General features: G+C 38.6%; 1 protein-coding gene and 1 long non-coding RNA gene across 4 annotated transcripts in view; one reads left to right on the top strand and one right to left on the bottom strand.

Annotated features, from left to right (window-relative positions):
* EPS15 (epidermal growth factor receptor pathway substrate 15) overlaps positions 1–19,933 on the top strand; it is a 99,558-nt gene extending 79,625 nt beyond the window's left edge. The window contains exons 20-26 of one of the 3 annotated variants that reach the window (XM_045027456.1): positions 728–864; positions 1,929–1,998; positions 6,173–6,249; positions 7,450–7,612; positions 13,454–13,629; positions 15,658–15,682; positions 17,525–17,665. In XM_045027456.1, coding sequence (XP_044883391.1) covers positions 728–864; positions 1,929–1,998; positions 6,173–6,249; positions 7,450–7,612; positions 13,454–13,629; positions 15,658–15,682; positions 17,525–17,535 — 659 coding nt within the window. In that variant the 3' untranslated portion in view covers positions 17,536–17,665. Of the gene's footprint in view, positions 1–727; positions 865–1,928; positions 1,999–6,172; positions 6,250–7,449; positions 7,613–13,453; positions 13,630–15,108; positions 15,419–15,657; positions 15,683–17,524 lie in introns of those variants that run through there. The other 2 variants (XM_045027454.1, XM_045027455.1) reach the window with 2 other exon arrangements.
* Positions 752–24,098, bottom strand: LOC123375970. Its single transcript, XR_006581646.1, has 3 exons — positions 21,801–24,098; positions 3,143–3,268; positions 752–3,036 (listed from the first exon to the last, which is right to left on the bottom strand). It is a non-coding gene; the product is annotated as an uncharacterized LOC123375970 (long non-coding RNA).
* Positions 24,099–24,947: the final 849 nt, after the last annotated feature.

Raw genomic sequence — 24,947 nt, 5'->3', positions numbered from 1 at the left:
AAAGTATAAAAATCACTTGACAGAGGCAGATATAGCAACATGCCTATAGATCATCTCCCATTTCTGCCAAGGGTAGGGTTTAAACTTACACACAAGTATAGCTCAGGGTGAGTGGCCACAATATGACCACTTGAGCCACCACTGTGAAAATGTGCTGACTTCAAACACTATTGTTTCAGCAGAGCCCCAGTCTTGCTCCATATGAATGTTTAATTCCCTTTGGGTCCAGCTACTTTCCTAATTTTACCCTGACTAACTTCAGTATAACCTCCCCAAGGAGTAGTTGGTGCTGTACACTAGTTGATATAAATCCCAAGTGCCTGAGGTCAGTTTACAGAGGATCAGAATCATGGTTTTAGCCCCAGGTATGGATCAAAAAGTAGCTTTTTAGATTTTGTAAAATGATTTTTAGGGGGCTTCTTTACCAACCCCCTGGCTGAATGATCCCCAAAGTTGGGCCATTAACACTACCCTGCACCCCTGTGAGGCACAGGAAATTTCAAGACAATCTGAATAAGCATGTGGATTTTAGAGCATTTACAAGACTTTGCCTTTAATCAGAAAGTGATGACCAACCTTAACTACAGAGGAGCTGGTGCTCTGCTGTAATATGAAGGAAGCTGTACAAAATTACATTTGTTCTTAAGACTTCAATCTAAAAAGAACTAACAGGAAATATTTACAAGAAATATTCCTTAAACAGATCCATTGTATTTTTTTCCTTCAGATCCTTTTGATGGTGATCCCTTCAAAGATTCAGATCCTTTTGCAGCTGACACTTTTTTCAAACAATCCTCCACTGATCCTTTTGTGACTGTGGACACTGACCCTTTCAGCACAACAGGCAACAGCAATAATCCCACAGTAAGTTTGATGGGAGGAAAGGAGAGATGTACTAATAGTTTGTTCAAAATGAGATGATCTTGTATATTTGGATACACTCAAATACATGAAGTACTGGGTATTTTGGGTAGTGCATGGATTTTTTGCTTGTATGTATTAATTTCCACTGGAAAATAGTTTAGTGGCTTTTTAACTCTGCACGTACAGCCCTCTGTTAAATGCTATTCCTAGTCAAATTTCTACTAGAAAATAGTGGATATTGGGAGAAGCATATGAAATGATGTAAAATATTAATAAGATTTCATTCCTTAGTTCTACATTTTTTGGAAAATAACTCCCCTAAAAAAATTAAATAAACTTTGCTAAAAATCCTGAAACACCTCTACTGCAAATTTCAGTTAATTGAAACTGCTAGATAAACTAAAGGTCACTTATGTACTTGGCATTGCATGGTCCACAAGTCCATTCCTGTGGTATGTAGGCAGCAGAAGCTCTCCTAAATTTTGTGGGAACATAGTGCCTCCTATGGAGCTAGAGGTGCCTCAGAGAACCAAAACTTTCAGTTATTTAAAAACATGACATACAAAATTTTAAGTTTCTGCTTCCTGCCCACCAGAGTCATAAATCAGGGTTTTACAAACAACATGGTCTAGTGGCTAGAATCACGGATTGGAAATCCAACTCATGAGTTCTCTTCTAGAGGAAGCATTAGTCAGGTGCTTTTAACAGAGAGGAGTGGGAATCAGGAGATCTAGGTTCTGTTCCCACTTTTTGGCACAGACTTGCTATATGATCTTTGCCATTTAACCTCTTTGCCTGTGTCCATCTGTAAAACAAAGATCATAACTGTTACCATGTTGTGATGCTTAGCCACTTATGCAATCTGCATAAAGGTGCTATATGAATGTTAACATTTCATCTTACAAAATAAAAATTGACAATGATAGCATTGATCAACAAACATGATCTTTTGTCTTGAGGTGAAGCTAAATTTTTTGCTAGAGATGGGATAGGGAAATGTTGTTGGGATTATTTTTCAAGCTGCAGAAAACAAGTCTTCGTCAAAGGAATTTTCTCGTTTTTAGACAGAAACACTGAAGAACAATGATCCTTTTGCTCCTGGTGGAACAGCTATTCCTGCACCAAATGATCTAGGTAAAGAAGTGAGATTGTATATACAGCCTTTTTATAATTTTGATTTGTAATCCGTTTTATTCTTTCTTAGTTTTCTAGGCTTTAACACTTATTTGATTATGAACTTATGGCAACATTAAATTATAGACTATTCCTAGCTACCTTGTATCTAAAGCTGCTTCTTCAAGTAATTACATAGGTCCATTCCACTGTAGGTGTGTGCATCCCTCTTGCACAGTTGTCAGAGATTTTCCCCTCTCTAGTACTTCTCAGGGCAGCACAAGTGCCCTGTGCTGCCTTGCACCACTGTGCCCAAGTATGAAGGATGGCGCCACCCCCAATGACTCAGTACCTTCCTACTGCCCATGACTGTTGTTGGAGTTGCTGTCTTTGCATTTGCTAGTCATACCCTCTTTAGTGTAAATAGCACCTGTTTTGTACATTTTAGGTTTTTCCAGGTCTCAGATGCACTGAGTCCAGGACTCAGACCACCTTTGACACACTGTGACCTCTGCTCAATAGGGCGAAATCTACCCTGTCTCCTCTTCAGAGAACAGGATTTAATGGGGCTGTCCTGGATTCTACGAAGGGCAAAGCTTTCCTGCTGGGGTTGAGATTCCAAACAATGTGTGTTTTTGCTCTAGATACAAAGACACATCCTGTCACTAGAGTACAAAACTGCCTCAAGCTTCAAGAGTACATGGCAGTGTGCACTTACGTGGGCAGCATGCCAGGCTGCACTTCAGAGACAGGGTTGTTCATCTTAGTGTATTCACTGGCCTGCCATCATAGGAAGATGGTGATTCAAGTGCCTACTCAGGTCTTGTCCTCCTTGGACTGGTGGACAGAATCCTTGAATGTTTGCATGGGGGTCCCCACTGCTTCTCTGCAAGAGACACCCTAGTCACAGACGTGTTGGGCTCTGGATTGGGGAGCTCACTTAAGTCCTTTATAGACCCAAGTCTGTGCAAGATCTAAATGTCAGGGAGCTTCAGGCCATCCATTTGGATTTTATGCTTATTCAGGGTCGGTGCTTGCAGACAACACAGCAGCCATGTTCTGTGGAAACAAACAAGTGGGGGACAGGTTGACGAAATTATGCCAAGAAGCGATTCTGCTTTGGAATTTCTGCATTGCCAGTTCCATCAACCTGGAAGCTGCTTACCTTCTAGGGGTTCAGAATGCTCTGGTAGATCACCTAAGTTGGTCATTCACAAGTCACCATGAGTGGTCTTTTCATCCAAATGTAACTAGGCCCATTTTCCAGCTGTGGGGGACTCCCCAAATGGACCTGTTTGCAACAAAAGCAAACAAAAAATTATCTTTTTTTTATTGTTGTTGTTCTAGAGTGTGCCACAGCCTGGGTTTGTTGACCGATGCCTTCCTGCTAATCTGGTTGAAGGGCCTGCTGTATTCCTTCCCTCCAGTTCTGCTCTTGTCCAAGATCTTGTTCAAAGTCCAAACACAGTTATTCTAAGGGAGTGCAGAAAGTCATTCTAAATAGTAGAAAGCCTTCAATTTAGGACTACTTATTTTGCTAAATATGGTCCATTTGGTCCAGACAGAAATGTATTTACCCAGCTCAGGCTCCTATTCAGCACATCTCTTGTTTCTGCAACAACAGGGGTTAGCTGTTAGCTGTTAGTTCCATCAGAATCCACCAAGCAGTTATCACATCTTTCTACTCTCCTGTGGATAACCACTTGCTTTTTTCCATTACAATGTCTATTAGGTTTCTGAAGGATTTGGACAGGTTATATCCAGAGGTACATAGCCTAGTCCCCCCCGTGGAACTTAAATGTAGTTCTAGCAAATCTGATGGCTCCCCCCCTCTGAGCTCCTGGTGACCTGTTCTGTTACACCTTTCTTTGAAGGTGGCTTTTTTTTGGTTGCTATTACCTTGGCCAGGAGAGTGGGGGAATTGCTAGCCTTAGTATCAGAAACTCCCTATACCAGGGGTCGGCAACCTTTCAGAAGTGGTGTGCCGAGTCTTCATTTATTCACTCTAATTTAAGGTTTCGCGTGCCAGTAATACATTTCAACGTTTTTAGAAGGTCTCTTTCTATAAGTCTATAACAGGGATCGGCAACCTTTGGCATGCGGCTTGCCAGGGTAAGCACTCTGGCGGGCCGGGCCAGTTTGTTTACCTGCCACGTCCGCAGGTTTGGCCGATCACGGCTCCCACTGGCCGTGGATCGCTGCTCCAGGCCAGTGGGGGCTGCGGGAAGCAGCGCGGGCCAAGGGATGTGCTGGCCGCCACTTCCTGCAGCCCCCATGGTGAACAGCGGCCAGTGGGAGCCATGACTGGCCGAACCTGCGGACATGGCAGGTAAACAAACCGGCCCGGCCCACCAGGGTGCTTACCCTGGCAAGCTGCATGCCAAAGGTTGCCGATCCCTGGTCTATAATATATAACTAAACTATTGTTGTATGTAAAGTAACTAAGATTTTAAAAATGTTTAAGAAGCTTCATTTAAAATTGCAGAGCCCCCCGGACCAGTGGCCAGGACCCGGGCAGTGTGAGTGCTACTGAAAATCAGCTCGCATGCCGCCTTTGGCACACGTGTCATAGGTTGCCTACCCCTGCCCTATACAATCTTTAGAGATAAGGTTTACCTTTGACCTCATTTGATCTTGACTTAAGTGGCTTCCAGTTTTCATATTAACCAAACAATTTATGTGCTGACTTTCTTTCCAAAGTCTCATTCAAATAAAAGTAAAGGCAAGCTTCATACTCTGATGTTAGAAAAGCTTTGGTTTTTTACGTTTATTGGACTCTGCCATTTAGGTCTTCCACGCAACTCTTAATTGTGTTTGTGGACACATCCAGAATCCTCCCAAAGGATTTCTGCTTGGATTTCCAGCTGTATTTGTTTATGCTACTGATTGGCTGATGTCGCACCGCCAAGTAGAGTGTTGGCCCATTCAACTGGCTCACAGGCAGCTTCCATGACCTTCCTGGCTCATATACCCATCTTAGACATTTGTAAGGTGGCAAATTGGTCATCAGTCTATACTTTTCCCTCTCACTATGCCATCTCTCATCCATCCAGAGATAGTGCAAGATTTGGAAGGGTTGTCCTGCAATACTTGTTCAAGTTGACTGAGTTAATCTCCAGTTTGAAATGCTTTCTGAGTCACCTACCGTGGAAAGAACGTGTGCAATCATGCAAAGAAGAAATGGTTACTAATCTTTTTCAGTAACTGTTGCTCTTCGAGATGCGTTGCACGGGTCCATTCCACTACACTCCCTTCTTCCCCTCTCTATCAGAGTCTAGCCAATTGGAAGGAACTGAGGAGGGTTGGGGGCAGCTCTGCCCATTATGCCTGTGCACAGTGGTGAAAGGCAGCAGAGGGGACTCAAAGGGAAAAATCTCTGTCAGCTGTGCACAGGGCACATGCACACCTACAGTGGAATGGACATGTGCAACACATCTGAGAAGAGCAGTTACAGTAAAAAGTTAGTAACAGTTTCTTGTCTAAGTGTGCTAGACAAGGTATAAATGTATGAACTTCCCTTAAACAGTGTAAATGCAGATGGGCTTTGTGAAGACCTTACTCTCACAGCGACGTTTGCCCAGACTGTTCAAAGCACCTACTTGTGAAAAGGAGACTGTTGAATTAGAGAATCCAAAGGGATAGGGAGATTCAAGGTGAATAATAGTGAGGGTGTTGCATTTTACTCCACACAGAAAAGTCACTGAAAGCTTGCTTTTTAAAAAAATTCTAAACTTCCTATCCTTTTCTGTGTTAAAATATTTTTCTGCAAAATTTACAGAGCTTAGGTTATTGATGCTATAGCTTTGAGCATTTCCATTGATAGACTTGGATTCTGCTTTTTCTGCATAGAAAACTGGAGTATTGCAGTGCTATTTCCTGAAAAAAATGTCTGTCCAGAGGAATGAGTATTTATTCCATATTGGTAAATAGCATTTGCTAATTTTATGAAAGTAAAAATATTTCTACTGAAACAACTCTAGCAATAAAAGCATTCACCTTGTAAAGAGATTTTATTTGAAATAGTTACAGAAATATTAAATATACTTTTTGTGTAGCTTTTCACATGATTATACAATTTGGGAAATACAGTTTGGACTAAACATGGCACGTGCCTTTTGTGTTTTTGTCATTGAAACAGAATGTAACATTTGGCTTTTCTATACTGTTCTTCTGTTTTGTTCTCTGCTTATTTTAGCTGCAGATCCCTTTTCCTCTCTATTTGGAAACGAGTCATTTGGAAGCAGTTTTGCTGACTTTAGCACATTGTCAAAGGTAATCTGAAATGATTAACATATGTGGAAAAGGCATAAAATGCTGCAGCAACTGAAACACGAAGATCTAGTGTTTTCAGTTATAGAACTATTCAACTGATATTCTGTTTTTACTCTCCAATAAAAATTGACACAGGTTGATTTTTCTGAAAGGGGTTGTAACAGTAATGTGCCCTGCAATTACCCCTGTGATGAATGCTGTTGTAAACATTTTATTGTAGCAGTTCAGATTGTTGCAACTTTAAAAGTAAATTATTTTTTTCCATGTTAGAAAACCTTTAAAACCATCTTTTTGTTTTTGTTTTAACCACATCTCTCCCAGTCTTAGCTCACAGGCTAGTTACCTTCAGCTTATTTGGTTGTGTAGCTGCCTCAGTTGTTTGCTGCTGTCACATTGATACTAGTCACATTGATTTTTTTGAATTGGTTCTCATACAGACATCCATTTTGGGTATATCTGCATGAGTGGGGGGAAAGCAGCCTACATTAAAATGTAATTGCTAACTCATTTCAAAATCCTCATGTTGAGAGAGCAAGCTGTAGTGTTAACATATATTACTGGTTTTCCCATGATGGATGAAATACTGGCCCATTGAAGTCAGTGCAAGTTTTGCCATAGATCCTGGCTTAACTGAGATCAATCTCATCCAAGGATTTTAATTCTTCAGCTAATAACCTGAGGACACTCTGCTAGTTTTAGTGAAATTTTAAGGTTCTCTTGTACTTCCATTTTGAGCTGCCACTTGTCTCACTAACTCTTAATCTTCCTTATATTGTGGACTGCTGTGGTAACCGTGGGGAAGTATATTTATCTTGTAGGCACCTTGCACTGTTTTCTGGGCTAGTTGTCTTCCCTCTCCTTGTTCCAAATGATTGAACTAGTAATTAATGCTGTACTATTCTCCATATGCCAAGCTCTTCAGAGCAGGGAGTCTCTTTTCTCTGTTTGTACAGTACTCAGTGAAATGGGGCCTGATTTGGCCTTTTGGGTGCTACCATAATATAAGTAGTTAATACTAATCTAGTATTGTGCACCACAGAGGAATTATGACCACATTTCCTGATTTGCTTGCACCTTCACTGTTTTTTCTAATTGTGGTAAGAATTCCTTTATGGAAGAAAGGAGGGGGGAGTAGAATTTCGCTATGCTGAAGAAAACTGTAATATAGCATTTTTCCCCTGTTTTTTTTTTTTTAAATAGGCCAACAATGAAGATCCCTTTATTTCCTCCACATCAGGCTCTGTAAACAATGTGGTCATAACTAAAAACGTATTTGAGGAACCACCAACTAAAAATGAGGATATTCCTCCTGCTTTGCCCCCCAAGACTGGAACTCCTACAAGACCCTGCCCTCCACCACCTGGTAAAAGCTAATATTTGAGGTTCCAGTAAAGTTTGGTTCACCTGCTTCTATATTGCTAGTTGTGTAATGGTATGAGGGTTGTAAGAAAACATGGTTTGAATTTCCTACTGAACTAGAATAAAAGTACTTAGGAACTGGCAAAATGTGAAAGAACCCAGTCCCTGTACTGCTGACATCTCCTCTGATGTTAAATTCCCCATGGATTTTAGATCAACCATTTGTTTGGAGAGAGCAAGGATCTGGAAAAAGGGGGAAAATATAACTTCAAATTTCTACAAGGAAATAGTGTGGCTATAGAGAGCTCTAAGTGGGGGGGGGTGTTATATCACAACTCTTATGAAGTTCGCTATTAAAAGCAAATTACCCACTTTTGTCCAAGTACCGTTGAAAGTCCCTAGTTTTCAAAACCGTCTCCTCTTTTGACAAAATTTGAAAAGTATTTTTCATTATCCCCATTTCACCATTGGAGAAACTTAACCTCTTTCCATCCAAATGCCTTTTCTAAGGTTATGTAGCATAGTCAATGGGAGAGTTAGTAATACAACCCAAGACTCCTGACTCCTAGTTCTGTACCCTAAATACTGGACCATGCTTCCCCCCCCAGAAGGAGCATAGTTAAAGAAGCTACAACCACTGTAACATGGTATTAATTAAATTATTTTTTTACCTTTAGTAATAAAATTTTGAAAAGATACTGCTAGGATTAAGTGCAGTAGTAGTGTGTGTTCCTTTTCAAGCTCCAGTCTGTCTTCCATTTGCATTTATTCTTATGTGAACACTACTGCATTATTATAGAGTATTATATTATGAGAGTTTTAAAGTGTTCATGAAAACCATATCATAAAAATTAGGCTGACGGAAGATAGTATAGACAATAGTAATATAAAAAAACGGAACAGTTGGTCTGCTGCTGCTTTTGGAAAGGGAGGAACAAGCTAAATCTGGCACTGTTAACAGTAATTAAAACTTTTTAAACTTTTAGCTCTAATTTGTAATATCATTTTGGTGAAATTAAACCCTGCTCTCTCTCTGCCTTGCAAACAATTAGTTAAAGCCCTCACTTCCTGTCATAAATAAACAGATCAGGGTTAAGGTCCCTTTTTACCTGTAAAGGGTTAACATGTAGTACCTGGTGACCACCTGACCAGAGGACCAATCAGAGACGAGATAATTTCAAATCTCTGTGGAGGGAAGCTTTTGTCTGTGTTTTCTTTGTTTGTCTCGGGAACTCTTTTGAATCTAAACGAGACCAGTCATGTCTCCAAGTTCTCCTGGAGTAGTTTCTACTAATTAATAGTGAGTATTAATTAGAAAGGCGAATTAGTCTTATGATTTAATTTCTATATTTGCAGTTGTGTGTTTGCTAAAGGAAATGCTTTATTCCTGTTTGCTGTTATTGCTTTTACTGAGAAAGGGGGGAGGGGGAATTCTCTCCAGAGATTGATAAGGTTATCCCCTATGAGTGTCCAGCTTGGGCTCATAGAGATTCTGTATTTTCTTTTTGTTCTCTTAATAAACTCTTTTTAAGTTCAGGACTTGGTTAAGTTCCTTACCTGTGGATTCAGGGGAAGGAAGCTAGGCGCCACTCTGTGGAGACAAGGGTTGTCTCCAAGCAGAGAAAGCAGGGAAGGGAGAGGGAAGTGAAAGGAATCTTTCTCCCCCTGTGATTTGATCTGTGCTTCCCCAGGAAAGTCTCTGGAAGGAGGAGGGGGGAACAGAGGGGTGTCTCGATTCACCGAAATAATCGAGTGGTGGCAGCGAGAAGGAACCCTACCCTAAGGGTTAGGGTGGGGGGAGAATACCTGCGGGTCCCCATCTTTGAACTCACAAGCTCAAAGTGGGGGTGAGACCCTAGGACATGGTGGCATGCAGGTCCTCACCTTGAAACCCCCCAGTTTCAAGTGAGGGTAGACCCATGACACTTCCTTTCCTAGAAACACTAAATTGGCTGAGTGACAGTAGAAGTGACAATATTTCCATGGCTGAAATGATCCCTTTATAGCCCGTAAAGCAGTGAGATCCTCTGGATCAAAAGTATTGTTTGATGAGAAGTACCACTTTTGGGCTATGAAAATGGCCGTAATACTTCCTTTGTCAATGCAGATTTATAGTTCCCAAGTAGTTATCTGGTAGCAACACTTCTTATTAATAAATGGTTTCATAAATAATTAAATCTCCTGGTGATGGATAAATTTATCAGTATTAAAAATTATACCTATGGCAAATACCTGGATAACTATACAGGGAAAACATACAATTTATATAAAGTAGTTAAATAACTTTTTCACTGGCTCAGTGTTAAAAGCTGTTCTTTTTGCTTTATTGATATTAGTTTTATTTTTAATATGCATCTTGTGTGTAATTTTTTGACAACTTAAATATTTTACTATTTTGCTGTGTACCTGTGTCTGCTGTACATGTCAGTTCACTTCTTGGCTCCTTGCCCAATTTACATGGGGTCCCATGATTTTTCACTAGCACAGGTTTTTCTCTTCAGATTCTCTTGACAGCCTTTCCATCGTATCCTTAGTCTTCCATGTCCTTACTTGCTGTCCTCTTCATCCCATGTTTTCTTTCTGCTTGTTCTCCACCCCCCTTCTATAACATGTCCAGCCCACCTCAAACATGTGCTCTCCAGGCTATCACTGAGAGTTCCCAGTTCACCTTCCCCCTAAATTCTTCTGTGCACATTCTGTCTACCCTCCACTTGCCTGCCATTCCCTTCAATATATTATTTCCTGCTACCTGTATTTTCTTTTCTTGGAGATCCACTGTTTCCAAACTGTAGAGCAGTCAGGGACAAATACAAACAGGGCATACACTTTTCCTTTCAATTTGTTACTTAATTGCCAGTCCCACAGTTCTCCTGCCACCTTCTTCGCTGCCACCTATGCATATTTGGTTGTGTTTTTCAGTTCTCCAGATCTCCCTCCGGTGGCACTAAGCATAATTCCCAAATATACAGATTCTTTCTTCTGATTCAACTTTTCTTCTGAGTCTTCAATCAACAGCTCTTCCTCCACCTTCCCTCCTTGCACAACTTTGGTTTTCTTTGAGTTTACTTTCAAATCATGATCTTCAAACACAGATGCCGATTCTAATACCATACAGTAACTCCTCATTTAACGTTGTAGTTATGTTCTTGAAAAATGCGACTTTAAGCGAAACGATGTTAAGCAAATCCAATTTCCCCATAAGAATTAATGTAAATGGGGAGGTTAGGTTCCAGGGAGATTTTTTTCACCAGACAAAACTATATATTATATAGATATACACAGTATAAGTTTTAAACAAACAATTTAGTACTGTTCACAGCTATGATTGTGAAGCTTGGTTGAGGTGGTGAAGTTAGAGGGTGGAAGAGGGTGGGATATTTCCCAGGGAATGAACTAGCACTGGGGCTGAGCTCTCAAGGGTTAACACATTGTTAATGTAGCCTCTCACACTCTACAAGGCAGCAGGAATGGAGGGGAGGAAGCATAGCAAACAGAGACAGACACATGCACCTTGTGTGTGTGGGAGAGAGAGAGAGATGCACACTGCCCCTTTAAGTAAGATGACCCACTCTTAAGTGCATTGTCTTTTTAAGTGGATCAGGAAATTGAGACAGCAGCTGCTGCCCCAAGCTCTCTCTGTGTGTTCCCCCCCCCCTGCTTTATATGGAGAAGGGGTAAGTGGGGTGCAGGAGTGGGGGGAAAGAGACACCCTAGTGAAGACCCATTAAATTGACTGAAGATTGCTCTCCCATCGACTCCTGTACTCCACCTGAACGAGAAGCGCAAGGGGAGTTGACGGGAGAGCATCTCCTGTCAACATAGCATAGTGTGGACCCCACGGTAAGTAGATCTAAGTGCATCAACTTCATCTACGTTATTCACGTACTGAAGTTGCGTAACTTAGATCAAGCTCCCCCCACCCCGCCATAGTGTAGATGCGGCCTGAGTCTGTGAAGCCACTGTACTCCGGTATTTCCAACTGCTTTGATTATGTCAACAGTTATCTCATATTCATCAGCTGCTTTATTATTGTCTAATTCAGTCCTCCTGCCTCCTCTGTAGAGATCAATACCTTTTTGAGGCTTCCCCATAATTGTCAGCACTGCTTGCACCTGCAACTCTCTCCTCTCATATAACAGCCTTTGGAAATATTTTTTCTATATCTCTACCATCTCATTAGGGTTAGTCACCATGCAGTTTCCATCCTTCACATACAAAGATTTCTTAATATCTTGTGTTTCTATGTTCCTTTTTTTCCAAAAAACAATTTCCTGCCGTCTTCCTTCAGCTTTATGTATAATTCCTCTTCAGCCTTCATTCTTGCCTTAGCAACTGCCTTTTTACACCTTTATTTTTTATTTTTTTTGCTCTACTTTAATTACAAAAAATAAATAAAAAGGAGCAACAACATTTGGGGTTGGCTCAAAAGCAAGAAGTGTTTAAAGAAGGCTTTCAGTACATCCTTGTTAAAATTCTCTACTGAACTGTGGAGGGAGTGCTAGGGTAATTTCCTTGCATCTAATGAAATTCACTTCTTCTCTGGATACAGATAAATCATACCTATCAGAGAGATACTGGGACTCATGATACTTTAGAAAAGGATTATTTTTTTTTGCCTTTGAAATGAGACTGTTGTGTACTCCAAGTTCTTGAAGCATTTATTTCTCTTTGGCACAAATAAATGTACACAGATGTCATTTGCGGCTGATTTTCCTGTGTTAATTTAAGAAAACTCAAGGGATTTGCATTTTTATATAGTGATGTGGGCACCAAAATATTCTTTGGGAAGTAGCCTAGGTACATAAAATAAGACAATGTAAACCATTACATATTCCCCAATGAATTTATATAAAACAAGTCAAATAGTTACTATAAGAGAATCCCCTAAGGATTATGGAAGTATGTGAGACTGACTTGCAGCAATGATTCCCAATAAATTGAATATGAACAAACATATAGATCTAAACCAATCTAAAATGGTACTAGTAGACAGGTCAATAGTAAATTCTAAATGGAATAACTAAGTTGGCCCTTGCCTGTGACAAAAATCAGCTGCAGGACAGAAGGATTCTCCAGCTTAAATGCATTGCAGATGAAAGATTAAAGGTGTTAGAATCACATTGCTACCGCTATTAACTATTACATATACAGAAAAGGAAATTTTAAAGATGGGATGGATGTCCTTGGAAGAGCTGGGTCAGTGTCTTCAAAAGTATTGAGAGCTGACGGAGTAAGCTGAGAAAAGAACAAGTTGGTGAGAGACAGATCTGATTCTGATATGTTTGCTGCCATTTAGACAAGAATCAAAAAGACAGGGTTAGCACTTAGCATCTGAATGCTTGTTACCCTCCTTCATATTGTTTGTGAAAATCTGAGAAGTTGCAGATGGCAGCGAAGTCAAAAGAACGTCAGAACTCTGCAGAGCACAGTAAAATGTATTTTACCTTGATGTACAAGTAGCTAATTTTATACACAAAATAATAAAAGGAATCTCACTAGAGTTCTATGGAGAGTGGCAGGGGGAACGACACCAAAACTATGCTGGCTATATGGGGGCTGGGAGAATTGTTTTAACCTTTTTTAGGGGTTCTTTCCCAGGGTTGTGGTATATAATTAATACATGGATAATACGCTTAAATCTTGAACCCACTTATAGGATATTCCATATCTGATTATGAACTAAATGTCAGACCCAGATCTTTGGCTATTGCAAACTGGCAGAGCTGATTTACGTGATTATAGGATGTGATCCAAGTAGTTCTTGTTTTTTGTTTGTTTTTGCTTAGTGTACGCTTTCTGCCATCTTTGTGGTCACTTGAGTTGACTTAAATTATTTTTGATCCAGGGAAAAGACCTATCAACAAACTGGATTCTTCAGATTCCTTTAAACTGAATGATCCATTTCAGCCTTTCCCAAGTTGTGACGTTCCCAAAGCACAAGAAGATCTATTTTGTGACCCATTTGCTCCCAGCAATACTGGTAAAGAGACAGACACCAGCAATTTTGCAAACTTCAGTGCTGTAAGTAGGTTCTTTTATATTTTTGTTTCTTGAGGTGAGGAGGCATTTAATAAAACTTACTGGAATGATTCAATCATAGTAAAACCTTCAGATTTATTTTAAAATTCCTAAAACTTGTCCTCAAAACTCTGTAATCCCTTTTCTTAAGGGCTATAATTAACTTTTAAAAGGCTCAAAATATTTTTCGAGCTGTTACCTACATATGATATCTTAATACATGAAGCTTGTAATTAAGGCTGGTATAATCCATTCATTAAGATAAAAAGTGAAACAATGCAGACTATTGTTGGTATTGTCAGGTCATATTGATTGCACAACTGTGTTAAGGTTTTCTCTGAAGGTTTCCTGGTTTTTACAAAGTAGTCATCAGATAATTTATGTATATTGCTTAGGTGTTCTCGTTGACATCTGTTTTAAATATTCACAAGTTCAAATTATATAGCATAATGCTATCATTACACAATTTAAAAATAAAGGTTCTGTTAAAACTTTCTCTTAGCTATCTCTAAAATACTTGGTCACAATCTCAATATTTCACAATAGATAATTTATATAAGGTTGGTGATTATAAAAATATAAATTGTATTTGAGTGAGTTTTGAATGGTTAGTAAATTCAAGGCACAAGTACAATTCAATTAAAAAGTTGCAAGTATTTCTTTATAGCCAGGAATCCATTTCACATAAAACCCAAGCATTAAGAGCAAACCTAAAGCTTTGAGCACGCTTCAGTATATATGAAATTATTTTCTTTGTGTTTTGCAAGTAAGAACTGTTGAAGACTTTCCTTCTTTTCTAGCCTTCATACCTTTTGAGTGGATTTATATATACTGATAGCAAGCTGTATTTTACAGTAACCTAGTCAGGTTACTTTTACTGTCTTTAGTCCTAGTAAATTGTATGCTTGACTTGAGTAAACACTGTTCCAGTTTTTAAATTGACAGGTTGTGGTGATGTTCACTTGGGTTGTGCTGCTTAAGGGTGGATAAAAAATCCATATTTTTTTAAATAAAAAAAAATCAGCTTTTTTATTTAAATTGGATTTTTTTGATGATCGGATTTTTTTATGGAGAAACTATCTAAAGATGGTTTTAATTAAGATACATTATAGCTCAAAGATACCTCATCGTGGAATAGGGATTATAAATTCTAATTCTATAGTATAAGACAATATATTCATGGAATGTTTTAAGAAAAATTTTGTAAATGAGTTCCAATAGTTCTTGGATTAGGGACCCAATTTTATGGAGTTCCACAGGCTTCTGTATAGATTATTTAGGTTAATCTTTCTATCTACCCAATGGAACTCAGTGCTCAGTCTAGAAGATACCATCAGAGATGCTTAGTTTTGCCGTTTTCAAACTGTGGATTTGTGTCTCCAGAGGTAACATGCTTGTTAACAACAAAAATGTTTTTAAATAAATAAATATATAGAGGTGAGAAATAACAGACCTCACTCAACTCCTATTGTCCCTCTGCAGATTTGTATACACAGAGTCAATCCCCGACCTCTCTCTAAAAGTGCAAACTTTCAAAAAGTTCAGTGAATAGAAGATTGTTGGGGGCGGAATAGATCTGGACAAGGAGAAGAAGTCTGGAGATAAATGCGAGAGTGGAAGGACAGGCAGTAAAAACAAAAGTGAAACTATTTGAGCAGCATATTCCAGAAGTCTTAAGGTCTTTCTGAGTGGTAGCCTTCACTGATTTGAGATCTACCATACCATTCTCTCACTAGAAGGGAAAACCCATAATGGCAGCAGGCCATAAAAGAGACCCAGTTTGGGAATAAGAACCATTCCAGAAATAGATGTTTGCTGATGATGTTTTAAAGAAAGTCACACCAGTGAACTGGTGGAAGTTACTTAAGCACTTGGATTCAGAGACTGTTGAACTGCTAATCTCACTTTTAACAGCAGTAGCTTCTTCTGCCGGTGTAGAAAGCATATTTTCTTCCTTTGGACTAATTCGTTCCAAATTGAGAAATCGTTTGAGACCTGAAAAAGCAGGAAAGCTTGTTTTTTCTTTTCCAGATTATGAACAAACAGGAAAATGAAGGTGAAGATGACTGAGTTAGCTGCAAAAGCCAATATTTTAAGTTTCTCATGTTGACCTGGCTGACATAGTCTATTTTAATTTTTGTTTTGTTTTTTAAATATTTCATTTAACTATGTTAGTTAAAAACAATTTTAACAAAAACAAATGTGATTTTAAAAAACTTGAATGTTTAAATTTTAAAAATTCATATGCTTGTTTTGTTAAAATATTATGTTTGCTATTGAAGAAAAAAATCCAGAATACATAACATTGTTTTAGTTAAATAAAACAATTTAAATGTCTGTCTGGTGATGTTCTCCTAATACAGCATGGCAAGAAAATTCTCCAAATATTGATTAACCTGTTGAATTGGAGATAGTTCACCTCCCAGTGACTTCATAAATATCTGCTTCAATTACCTTTGGTAAATGAAATAACCAAACAATCATTCATTTTCTGATATAGCGGTAAAACTAATCTGAAAAGTTTTCAAAATAAATCACTGTAAAAATGTATAGTGTATACCTTCTAAAAATAAAACCTACATCTATCTCTGAGTTGTGAAGAATATGTATTAAGGTGATAACAACCAACAAGAATGCACTTTTACGTAGAAATCCATGATTAAATTGAGTCTTCCTGACTAGTGATTTAAATCATGATTTAAATCATATTCACCCTGGCTGCTTTGTGTACTCTGTTCATGGCCATGGCAATCTCTGAAACGCTCTTCTTGTTCAAATTATTTCCTAGAAGTGTTACAATGCAAACTTGGGTGGGGGGAAGAGGAGAGAAAGAGAGTGAGGAATGGTTTCCTTTAATTTCTGGGATCTTTTTGAGTATGAGCTACAGAAAGGAATCAAGACTTTTCTCAAATTGTGTTCACAAAAATCTCAAGTTTAGAAACAGCAGCTAACAGAGAAATTACCGGTAGCTTGAGTTTATTAAAATAGCCATAACACACAGACAAATATTTATGGCTTTATGTAAATCATATTGCATTCTCTGCATGCTAAATAGACGCATGTTTGGCATTAATTCTTGTACTTTATTTAACATAATCCCCTTACTTCCTGTTCCTATTCGGGATCATGACATCACACTACTGTAATATTAGAACAGTTCACTTCATGTTCTGTTTGTATACATACATGTGCATACACCTTTATCTTGTACTCTCTTCCCCTTTTTTCACGTAAGGCCAGGTTAGTAGCTGCAGAAACATTTGGGTAGTACTGTACCCCTCAGCAAAAGCATTTTTTGATGACACTGTCTGCACAGTTCATTCTGCAGTCACTGCCACTGAGAAAAATACCTTTAAAAGAGCCACCATGCTGTTACATGAGGGTAAAGCTGGTTGTCCCACAATGCCAGATGTATCCTGCAGTGTACGAGGGACTACCAATTTGTTCATATCTGATTCTAATAGATCAGATTTATTGTTTATAGTGATTGCTGCAGTAGCATTGTTTTCTCTGTCCAAGTTTAGGACTCAGTTTTGTTCAGTAGGGTTGCTCATGTGCTTAAAGTTAAGCATGTGCTTGAGTAATTTGCATAGGTCAGTGTGTTTAGCAAATTGCCAGATTGTACCTTTTAAACTGGTGTTCGTTGGTGGTAATTGAACTGGGGGTATTTTCATCAAACAGTTAATCTTCTGTGTTAGTGCAATTCTTATTTAAACTACAAATGAAATTGTACCAGGCTACTCTTAAAACACATTTTTCAGCACAGAGGCAAATTCTAAAACTACAATAAATACATATAATATTTTGGAACAGTTCAAATGCCTTCAAATTCTGAGAGACTTGAATTGTGCAGTTACATTCTGATTAAGTCCAGATATGTTTCTTTTTAAAATTGCAGTATCCTTCTGAAGAAGACATGATTGAATGGGCTAAGAGGGAAAGTGAGAGAGAAGAAAAAGAGAGACTTGCAAGATTAAAACAACAAGAGCAAGAAGACCTGGAGCTGGCTATTGCACTCAGTAAATCTGAAATATCAGAAGCATGAAGATTAGAATAACCGTGTCTTATGTCAACTGTTTTGTCCCTTTTCCTGAATGCTTAACCTATTTAAAATGTTAATCAGAAGCTACCTATGAACAGGGAAGTACAAAAGGTTTTAAATTCCTGCAAGTGTGATTGAATATTCACCTTTATATTTTTGTCCCATTCTGATTTGTAAGTTTCCTAAATGTCTTCATTAAGCTTATCAGACAACTAACAGAGCGCTGTTCCTGTGTGTATTCTCCTTGAGCTTTTAGCCTGTGCTATTTTTATTCTGTAAATCCAGGACACCAAAGTGTCTTTATGTAATACAGAAAGATAAGGCAGACTTCATCTTCTTAAAGAAACTGGTGGTCATTCTGGTGATACGTGAAAATATCTTCATGAACACTTGTAATTCTGTTAGACTGAAGTTCAGAGACAGGCAAATATTGTCTCAATCAAATTCCTTGGTGAAAGGGGCATAGTATTGAACATAAAGGTGAATGGTTGCATTTCTATATTTTGTACCCATTGTGTACCCACTGCTGAGTCATTTATAAAAAGAAATGTTAACAAAAAACATTTTAGCTTCTGAACAGATTGTGTGCTGTCTCATAAAGAAGCTAGAGCCTTTTACTATATATTACTGTATAAAAGGTGTGTGGACATTTCTGCTGAATTCCATCTTTAGTAGTTTTTAGATTGGAATAGTCCACTCATTTTAGTATTTATACTCTCCCAGAAGACATGTTTCAGGAAAGTAAAGCACATTTCCTACCTGTAAATAAATCAGTTTTATAATGCAGGCAATGAGACTATGGTTTAAGTATAATCTGTCAGCAACTATGATTGAGTAGAAGATGAACATGGCAATTACTCTGCCTCATGGACCCCTTCCCACCAGTTAGTTATGTGAAACCTTTTGTACTTTTTCAGAGCAGACTTTAGTAATGCTGGAACTGTCGAGTGCTTTATTTTATATGTATACATATGTATTTTCTTTTTAATGAAGGTTCTTCTGCTGGACTTGAACTTTAATTGATAATATTCAGTGTGCAAGTGGGAAAGATTATGTATCTTATTGAAACCTTAATTGCTTTTTTGCATGGTCATGAGGTTGGCAGACAGATCACATATTCTGGGTGGGTTTTTGTTGTAACATAGAATAACTAAATGGATAATTCACAATAATTTACTGTTGGTCAAAATGTCTCAAATTGTGGAGCCCCACTGCTAATTGAGCCAATATACAACTAAACTGGCAATTTGACAAGTTTGAATTTGAAGTAGGATAGAGAAGAGAGTAGGATGCATAAAGGCATAGTTTAACTTTATACAACAGTCTTTTTCTATACATATAATTTATTGAATGCCAACTGATAGTTGCACCTTATTAAAAAAACCTGATTTATAATTCTTTATGGTCACTGAGTCAAAGTAGGTTGATAAAATGTTAATGAAAGTAACTTATTGCCTGTTGTGTGAATGTAATCCATTCTGCAGAATGTCAGATTCATTTAAGTCATTCCCAATGATGCTTCTTTCACTCTGTACACGTACAGCTGGACTGCAGCAGCATACAATCGATTTTCTTTCTTGCACTTTTTAATTTGGTGTATTTCTCCGTGAGACTAGAAGTGTCTCAAGACAAAAAAAAAAAAACAACTTGTGTGAAGCAAGGGATGACTCATCAGCCACACTTTGGGTTTGTTTAAAGAGTTCCAGGTAGCTGGGGTTGCTGCTGCAAGAGCTTTTGAAGAGGGCAGTTTTCATTCTTTCAGGAAAATGGGTGACTTGACTTGGACAACTGTTTTCTTTTGCACTGGGAAACGAGCATTTGAAACACCTGCTCAGAAAAGGTATCTTAAAGAAACCTCATGCAAGTATTAAATATCCATAAGTTATCTATACAACCTTTGTAATAAGTGTACACTAATCTTGCATATTGTATGCTTAACTGGACTACACAGATTCTTATCTTTTGTTAAAAATGTATACTCAGTGGACCAATACAATATTATGTGTATATATTATATATATTCATGCTTTCCTGTGTGGAATTTAAAGTTTTGAGTCATTTGATGTTACATTTCATGTTACTGACTCTGACTACAGTACCTTTATTTGAAGATTACCAATAAACCACTGCTGTGAGCTAAATGGCATTACTTATGACGTTTAACTAGCCTTTTAAAACTTGGCCATATGGGGTTAGCCTCTATTTATAGACTTTTCTTTTGTTTAAAAATTCTAACAGTAGCCTGTAATTATGAAGAAATAAAGTTTAAATACATAAGTAAATTGTCTCTCTCTCTTCAAAATGGTGGCAATGAACAAAAGAATCCCATGTAGACCGAATATAAACTGTTCAGATCATTAGTGTGAAAGCAAAGTGAAAATTTTGACCAAAGGTTCAAACTTGGGCACCTAAAATTAGTCTCTTAAATCTGTTTAGGCACCTAAATAGAAGCAACCTGGCATTTCAAAGCTGCAGGACACCTCCTATTGAGCTCCAGTGCAGGTTGAGATTGAGGTGCTGATCAAAGTCCAGGCCACTTCTATTTTTCTAAGGTGCTAACCAATCCCAGCCACTATGGAACTCAATAGGAGTTGCAGGTATTCAGCAGCTTAGAAGCAGCCTGATTTTCAATTTAGGTGTCTAAACATGGATTTTAGGTGACCAGGCTTGAACATTCACCTATTAAATGTTATAACCTGTATCTGAGACTCACTGAAAATGGAATATATAGACTAGCAGAATCATAATCAGACTTTTGTTTTTAACCCAGTTCTGTTATATTTTCCCAGTTTTTATTTACTATCAAAAAGTTAAAGAATTTTTGAAACAACTCCACTGATAACCTTTTTTATTGGTGGCAGAACTCTGAAAATATGATTCACTGGCATCTGGGATGTTTACTTGTAAATTCACAAACACCCTTAGACTAAAAAAATCTGAAAAGAGGAATTGGCTTTATCTGTTTGAATTGGACTCATGACAGTTTCCATCGTGGAAATGATCCAGAGTACCAGACAGTGAGCCAGGCTCAGCTAACATGCCCAGGAAAGACCTTACAAAAATGAGTTGCACCAAGGCTGAACATTCCTTTCTCATTCTTAGTCTTCCAAAAACTAGAGACTAGGTGGTTTTCTACTGACAGTAATTTGCTACAAAAATAGATATTGCAAGTTGTATGTGGCTTTTAAGGTAAATGCAAAAATATCATCCTTGACATGGAAAATGACAGTCTGCCTGAGTGCATCTCCTAAAGATCTGACAAATAAACTGATGATAAATCTGGTGGCTCAGTGGAGATGGCTAAGTGGAGAAAGAGGAAAAGGAAGACGACTTGTCATCTTATTTGCATGGATCTGCAAACTGAGAATATCAAAACATACAAGGACCTTGGAGAATTTGTGCATTGTTTTTAACTTTCATTAATATGGATGAAGTATCTGGTTTTCCGTTCCTACTCTGTACTGTACTCAAAGGCAAGAAGAATCCACATTGCAGACATTCCTATTTTAAGATCTCACCTAATCCAGCTCCATCTAGCTGTTGGAAGAAGCCCACAGCACACCAATCAAGAAAGCAGCTGTCTGGAGTAAGTTGCCCGTGCTTGTACTGTTCATTTAGAGATTTGCTCCAACCCTTTTGCTCCAATAGTGCTGGAGGTAGTTTTTTAAACTCCCCAACTAGAGATCAAAGTCCAAGACTATTTGCCCCCAAAGCTTAATAAATCTTAGTGAATCAGTCAGTACTGACAGCCCTAACTGTATCAACAGACAACTAAATGTCTTGCCATCTACCTTCTATCAACTCCATAGAGGTCCACTCAGACCAGGCTGTTAGTCTTCTTCCTTTTATTCCTCCACACTTCTGAACTTCCACCTGGTGAGCAAGCTTTGCCTTCAGTGCTGCTATTCAGAAACTCCTACAGACTGTCTCGCTATGATAAATAGAACACTAAGATTTACTTACCCCATTCTGTGGCTGTCTCTCCATAACCAGTCAGGAAAACTAGGTTCAAAATAACTTTATTTAATGTTGTCCATTCCACACCCAAAATATTGTGCTCGCTCGTGCGCTCTCTCTCCCCATATATGTATAGAAATATACTAAAACCAAAGAAAGTGGCTAATCACCTTACCTGACTTGATACCATTGAGTTTTCAATGCCAAGCTCCTTCCTCCAAGGTTACTTGATAGTGTTTACTGGATTCAAAGAAAAACACAGCATTTCTTTTACCTTGAGAGTCAAATTCTTATCCAATGCCTGGACAATCATTGGTCACTAGCCAGTTGAGTTTCAGATGCAATGCTCCTGTTTATAGAGAAGTTGCTTCAACATCAAGAGAACAGTGGTAATAGTGAGCTATTAATAACTAATTTTCCAAGATTAGGTGGTATCTTATTTAACTTCGATGCATGGGATCCCAAAATCAGTGTAGGGAATGCTCACAATTCAGTGACTACCGCCAAATGTTGACAAGCTAAGGGGAGTGAGAAAAATAACAGTAAGTTTGCTTTGTAAAAGAATTAACTGGTTTGCAGTGCCTTCACTTTGTAGAATTAAAAACTACTTTCATAGTTTAAACTGTTTGCACCCATGACACCTTGGGATATAGTCTTGATTGAAGGAACAATAATCCACACTCTGTAGAGTCAAGCACAGGAGTTTATTACGCACAGCACTGGCAGAGTGTCACTTTGCTTATTAGGCTCAGAGACACTGCAAAACAATTAGTTATAATAGATTATATATGGTGCTCATTGGGTGGAGAGAAGCGACAGGGATGGGTTTTCCCAAACCCCTGGATAGGTTCTAACAGCAAGACAAGATAAGCACAATAAGCCACTCCAGGCCAATGGGAGCTGCCGGAAGCAGCGCGGGCCGAGGGACGTACTGGCCGAACCTGCGGACGCAGCAGGTAAACAAACCGTCCCGGCCCGCCAGGGGCTTTCCCTACACAAGCGGCGTCCCAAGTTTGGGAAACACTGGTCTAAAAGATTACATAATGGTTCCGCCCATGGACCAAATTAACATATTGCTGACACACAGGTAATTATCCCCAAACTATGTCTATTAAAGTATATAGGTTAAATCCTAATTTTAGGGTCCAGGGGAATGAGGTAGCAGCTCTCTTGGTTGACCAACAGGTACATACCTAGAGATTTAAAGCAAAAAAGCAGTAATTAGTACTTAATTTCACAAGTTTACCCTTGCATTTCTGTGGGCTAGGACTGGCATACATCTGTGAGGGGAGGGTGTCATAACTTATGTCAATCATGTTAGGCCTCTCCCCGAACTTTGTCTAGCATCTGAGGGGTATTGTATCACTATCTCCTCCCTGCATTAGGGAGTAACTGTGAGGCCTTTCTCATCGCTTCATGTGTCTATAACTCAAGATAAGGACGCCCAATTATATTCGGAGTTATGCTAACTCCGCTCACTGACTTGAAACACACAAGGTTATCTGTTCTCTATTAGCCAACCCCCATAATCCAAGCCAAGGTCTGGACTCTGGGCCTATATTGAAAGGTTCTTAGCAGAAACTGGAGTTAAGATCTTACATCCATAGCTAATGGATTCTGACCCTTCATGAGAGATCTCGCAGACTAAGGAAAATCAGGCCTTATCAATATTTAGATAGAATTCCACTGTGACCTAATGTGTAACAGGCTGGTGAGATGATGGGGATGGCACCCTTCGCTTTGTTCGAGCATTGTGCTGTGAGAGTTACTTTCTTCTGGCTAAGGCATAAAACCAATGTCCGCTGACCATTTGTGATGAAAAATTCCACAACAGTACAGTGACTCTACTTGTAGCCAAATTCCAGTTTGTATAATTGTACTGCCTGCTTAAGCAGGCGGTGTTTTAAAGTGCATAGAGCAGAGGACTTAGATTATATAGTCAGTGACTCACTGACATTACCAAGTCACTTTAAATAACTTTCCATTTCCACAATTGTAAAACCCACCATTTGTAAAGTGAGTAGAGGTCAGTTTAAAGAAAAGTGCTAAAGTACCAGTCACTACTACATGCAATTTCCTTGTTTCAATTGTACACATTCTTTTTTGAATCTTTGCCTACGCTGTTGTCTAGTGTTGCTGTACACAGTATGTTGTTAAATAGCTGCAGCATTCCATCCTAGAAGTGGCTGCACTTCAATGGTGAATGAAGTCATTCCTGTATATGCAGTTGGTAATATGCTTGGGGGTAAATGATACTTTATGTATGTGATGTAGTTTTATGCCTCCATATACTTATATATGCTGTTTGAATAGCCAGGCTTTTCCTATGGCCATGATTTCTTGTAGCAAATTCTTATCTCCATGTTAAATCTTGAACAATCTGAATAATGTATTTTCTAGTCCTCTTCATCAGAGATTTTAGGCAGTGACTGAAATACCAGACACCCTAATTCAGTGCTCAGAATAGAATAATTGGAGATGTACCAATCTCCTAGAACTGGAAGGGACCTTGAAAGGTCATTGAGTCCAGCCCCCTGCCTTCACTAGCAGGACCAATTTTTGCCCTAGATCTCTAAGTGCCCCCCTCAAGGATTGAACTCACAACCCTGGGTTTAGCAGGCCAGTGCTCAAACCACTGAACTATCCCTCCCCCCCTCAGTACTGAAACAGATACATATTTCAAAGTGACAGTTTCATTACTAAAAAGTTTAAATCACACTCATGCCTAAGTGCACTGAACAATCTGACTAGAAGGAGGAAGCATGGACTCATTCACATGCTAGTTCCATGTCTCTTGCAACATGGGTAGAAGAGGAGAGCTTAAGTTTGTTTTCAGAGAGACAGTTGTAAGGGAGAAATAGATGAATTTATAGAAGTGGATGAAGTAACAAATGAAGTGATTTGTCATCCATTTTGCAAAATTAGGTTCAAGTAATTGTTTCAGCTTGCTTTTTTATGATGTGCCATAAAGTCAGTTGTATAAGTTACTAATAGACAAATGGGGTACCCATGAACCTACTTCTATAGTTTACCTTCTTAATGACACAGCAGGCATACAGACAAGTTCCATTCATCATCGTAATAAAATTGCAGAGTTGTAACCCTCTGTAATTGTGAAACTTAAGTCTAAATGACAAAACAATAATAACCCGAGCTGTCATTTAATAAATCACTAGTAGAACTAGACAATATCTTTCACAAATATCTTTCACCTTACTTGTTTCAAGACTGCAACTCCATTCTTTTGGTACAAGTCTTATTGGGTCTGGTCTACACTGGAGTTTAACCAGCAGTGTAATGCACATATGCAAACCACTAGTGT

This window comes from Mauremys mutica, chromosome 8 (assembly GCF_020497125.1).
Source record: "Mauremys mutica isolate MM-2020 ecotype Southern chromosome 8, ASM2049712v1, whole genome shotgun sequence".
NCBI classification, from domain to species: Eukaryota; Metazoa; Chordata; order Testudines; family Geoemydidae; genus Mauremys; species Mauremys mutica.
Note: the sequence above shows the minus strand (reverse complement) of the source record. Positions and strands in the feature narration are given on the sequence as shown.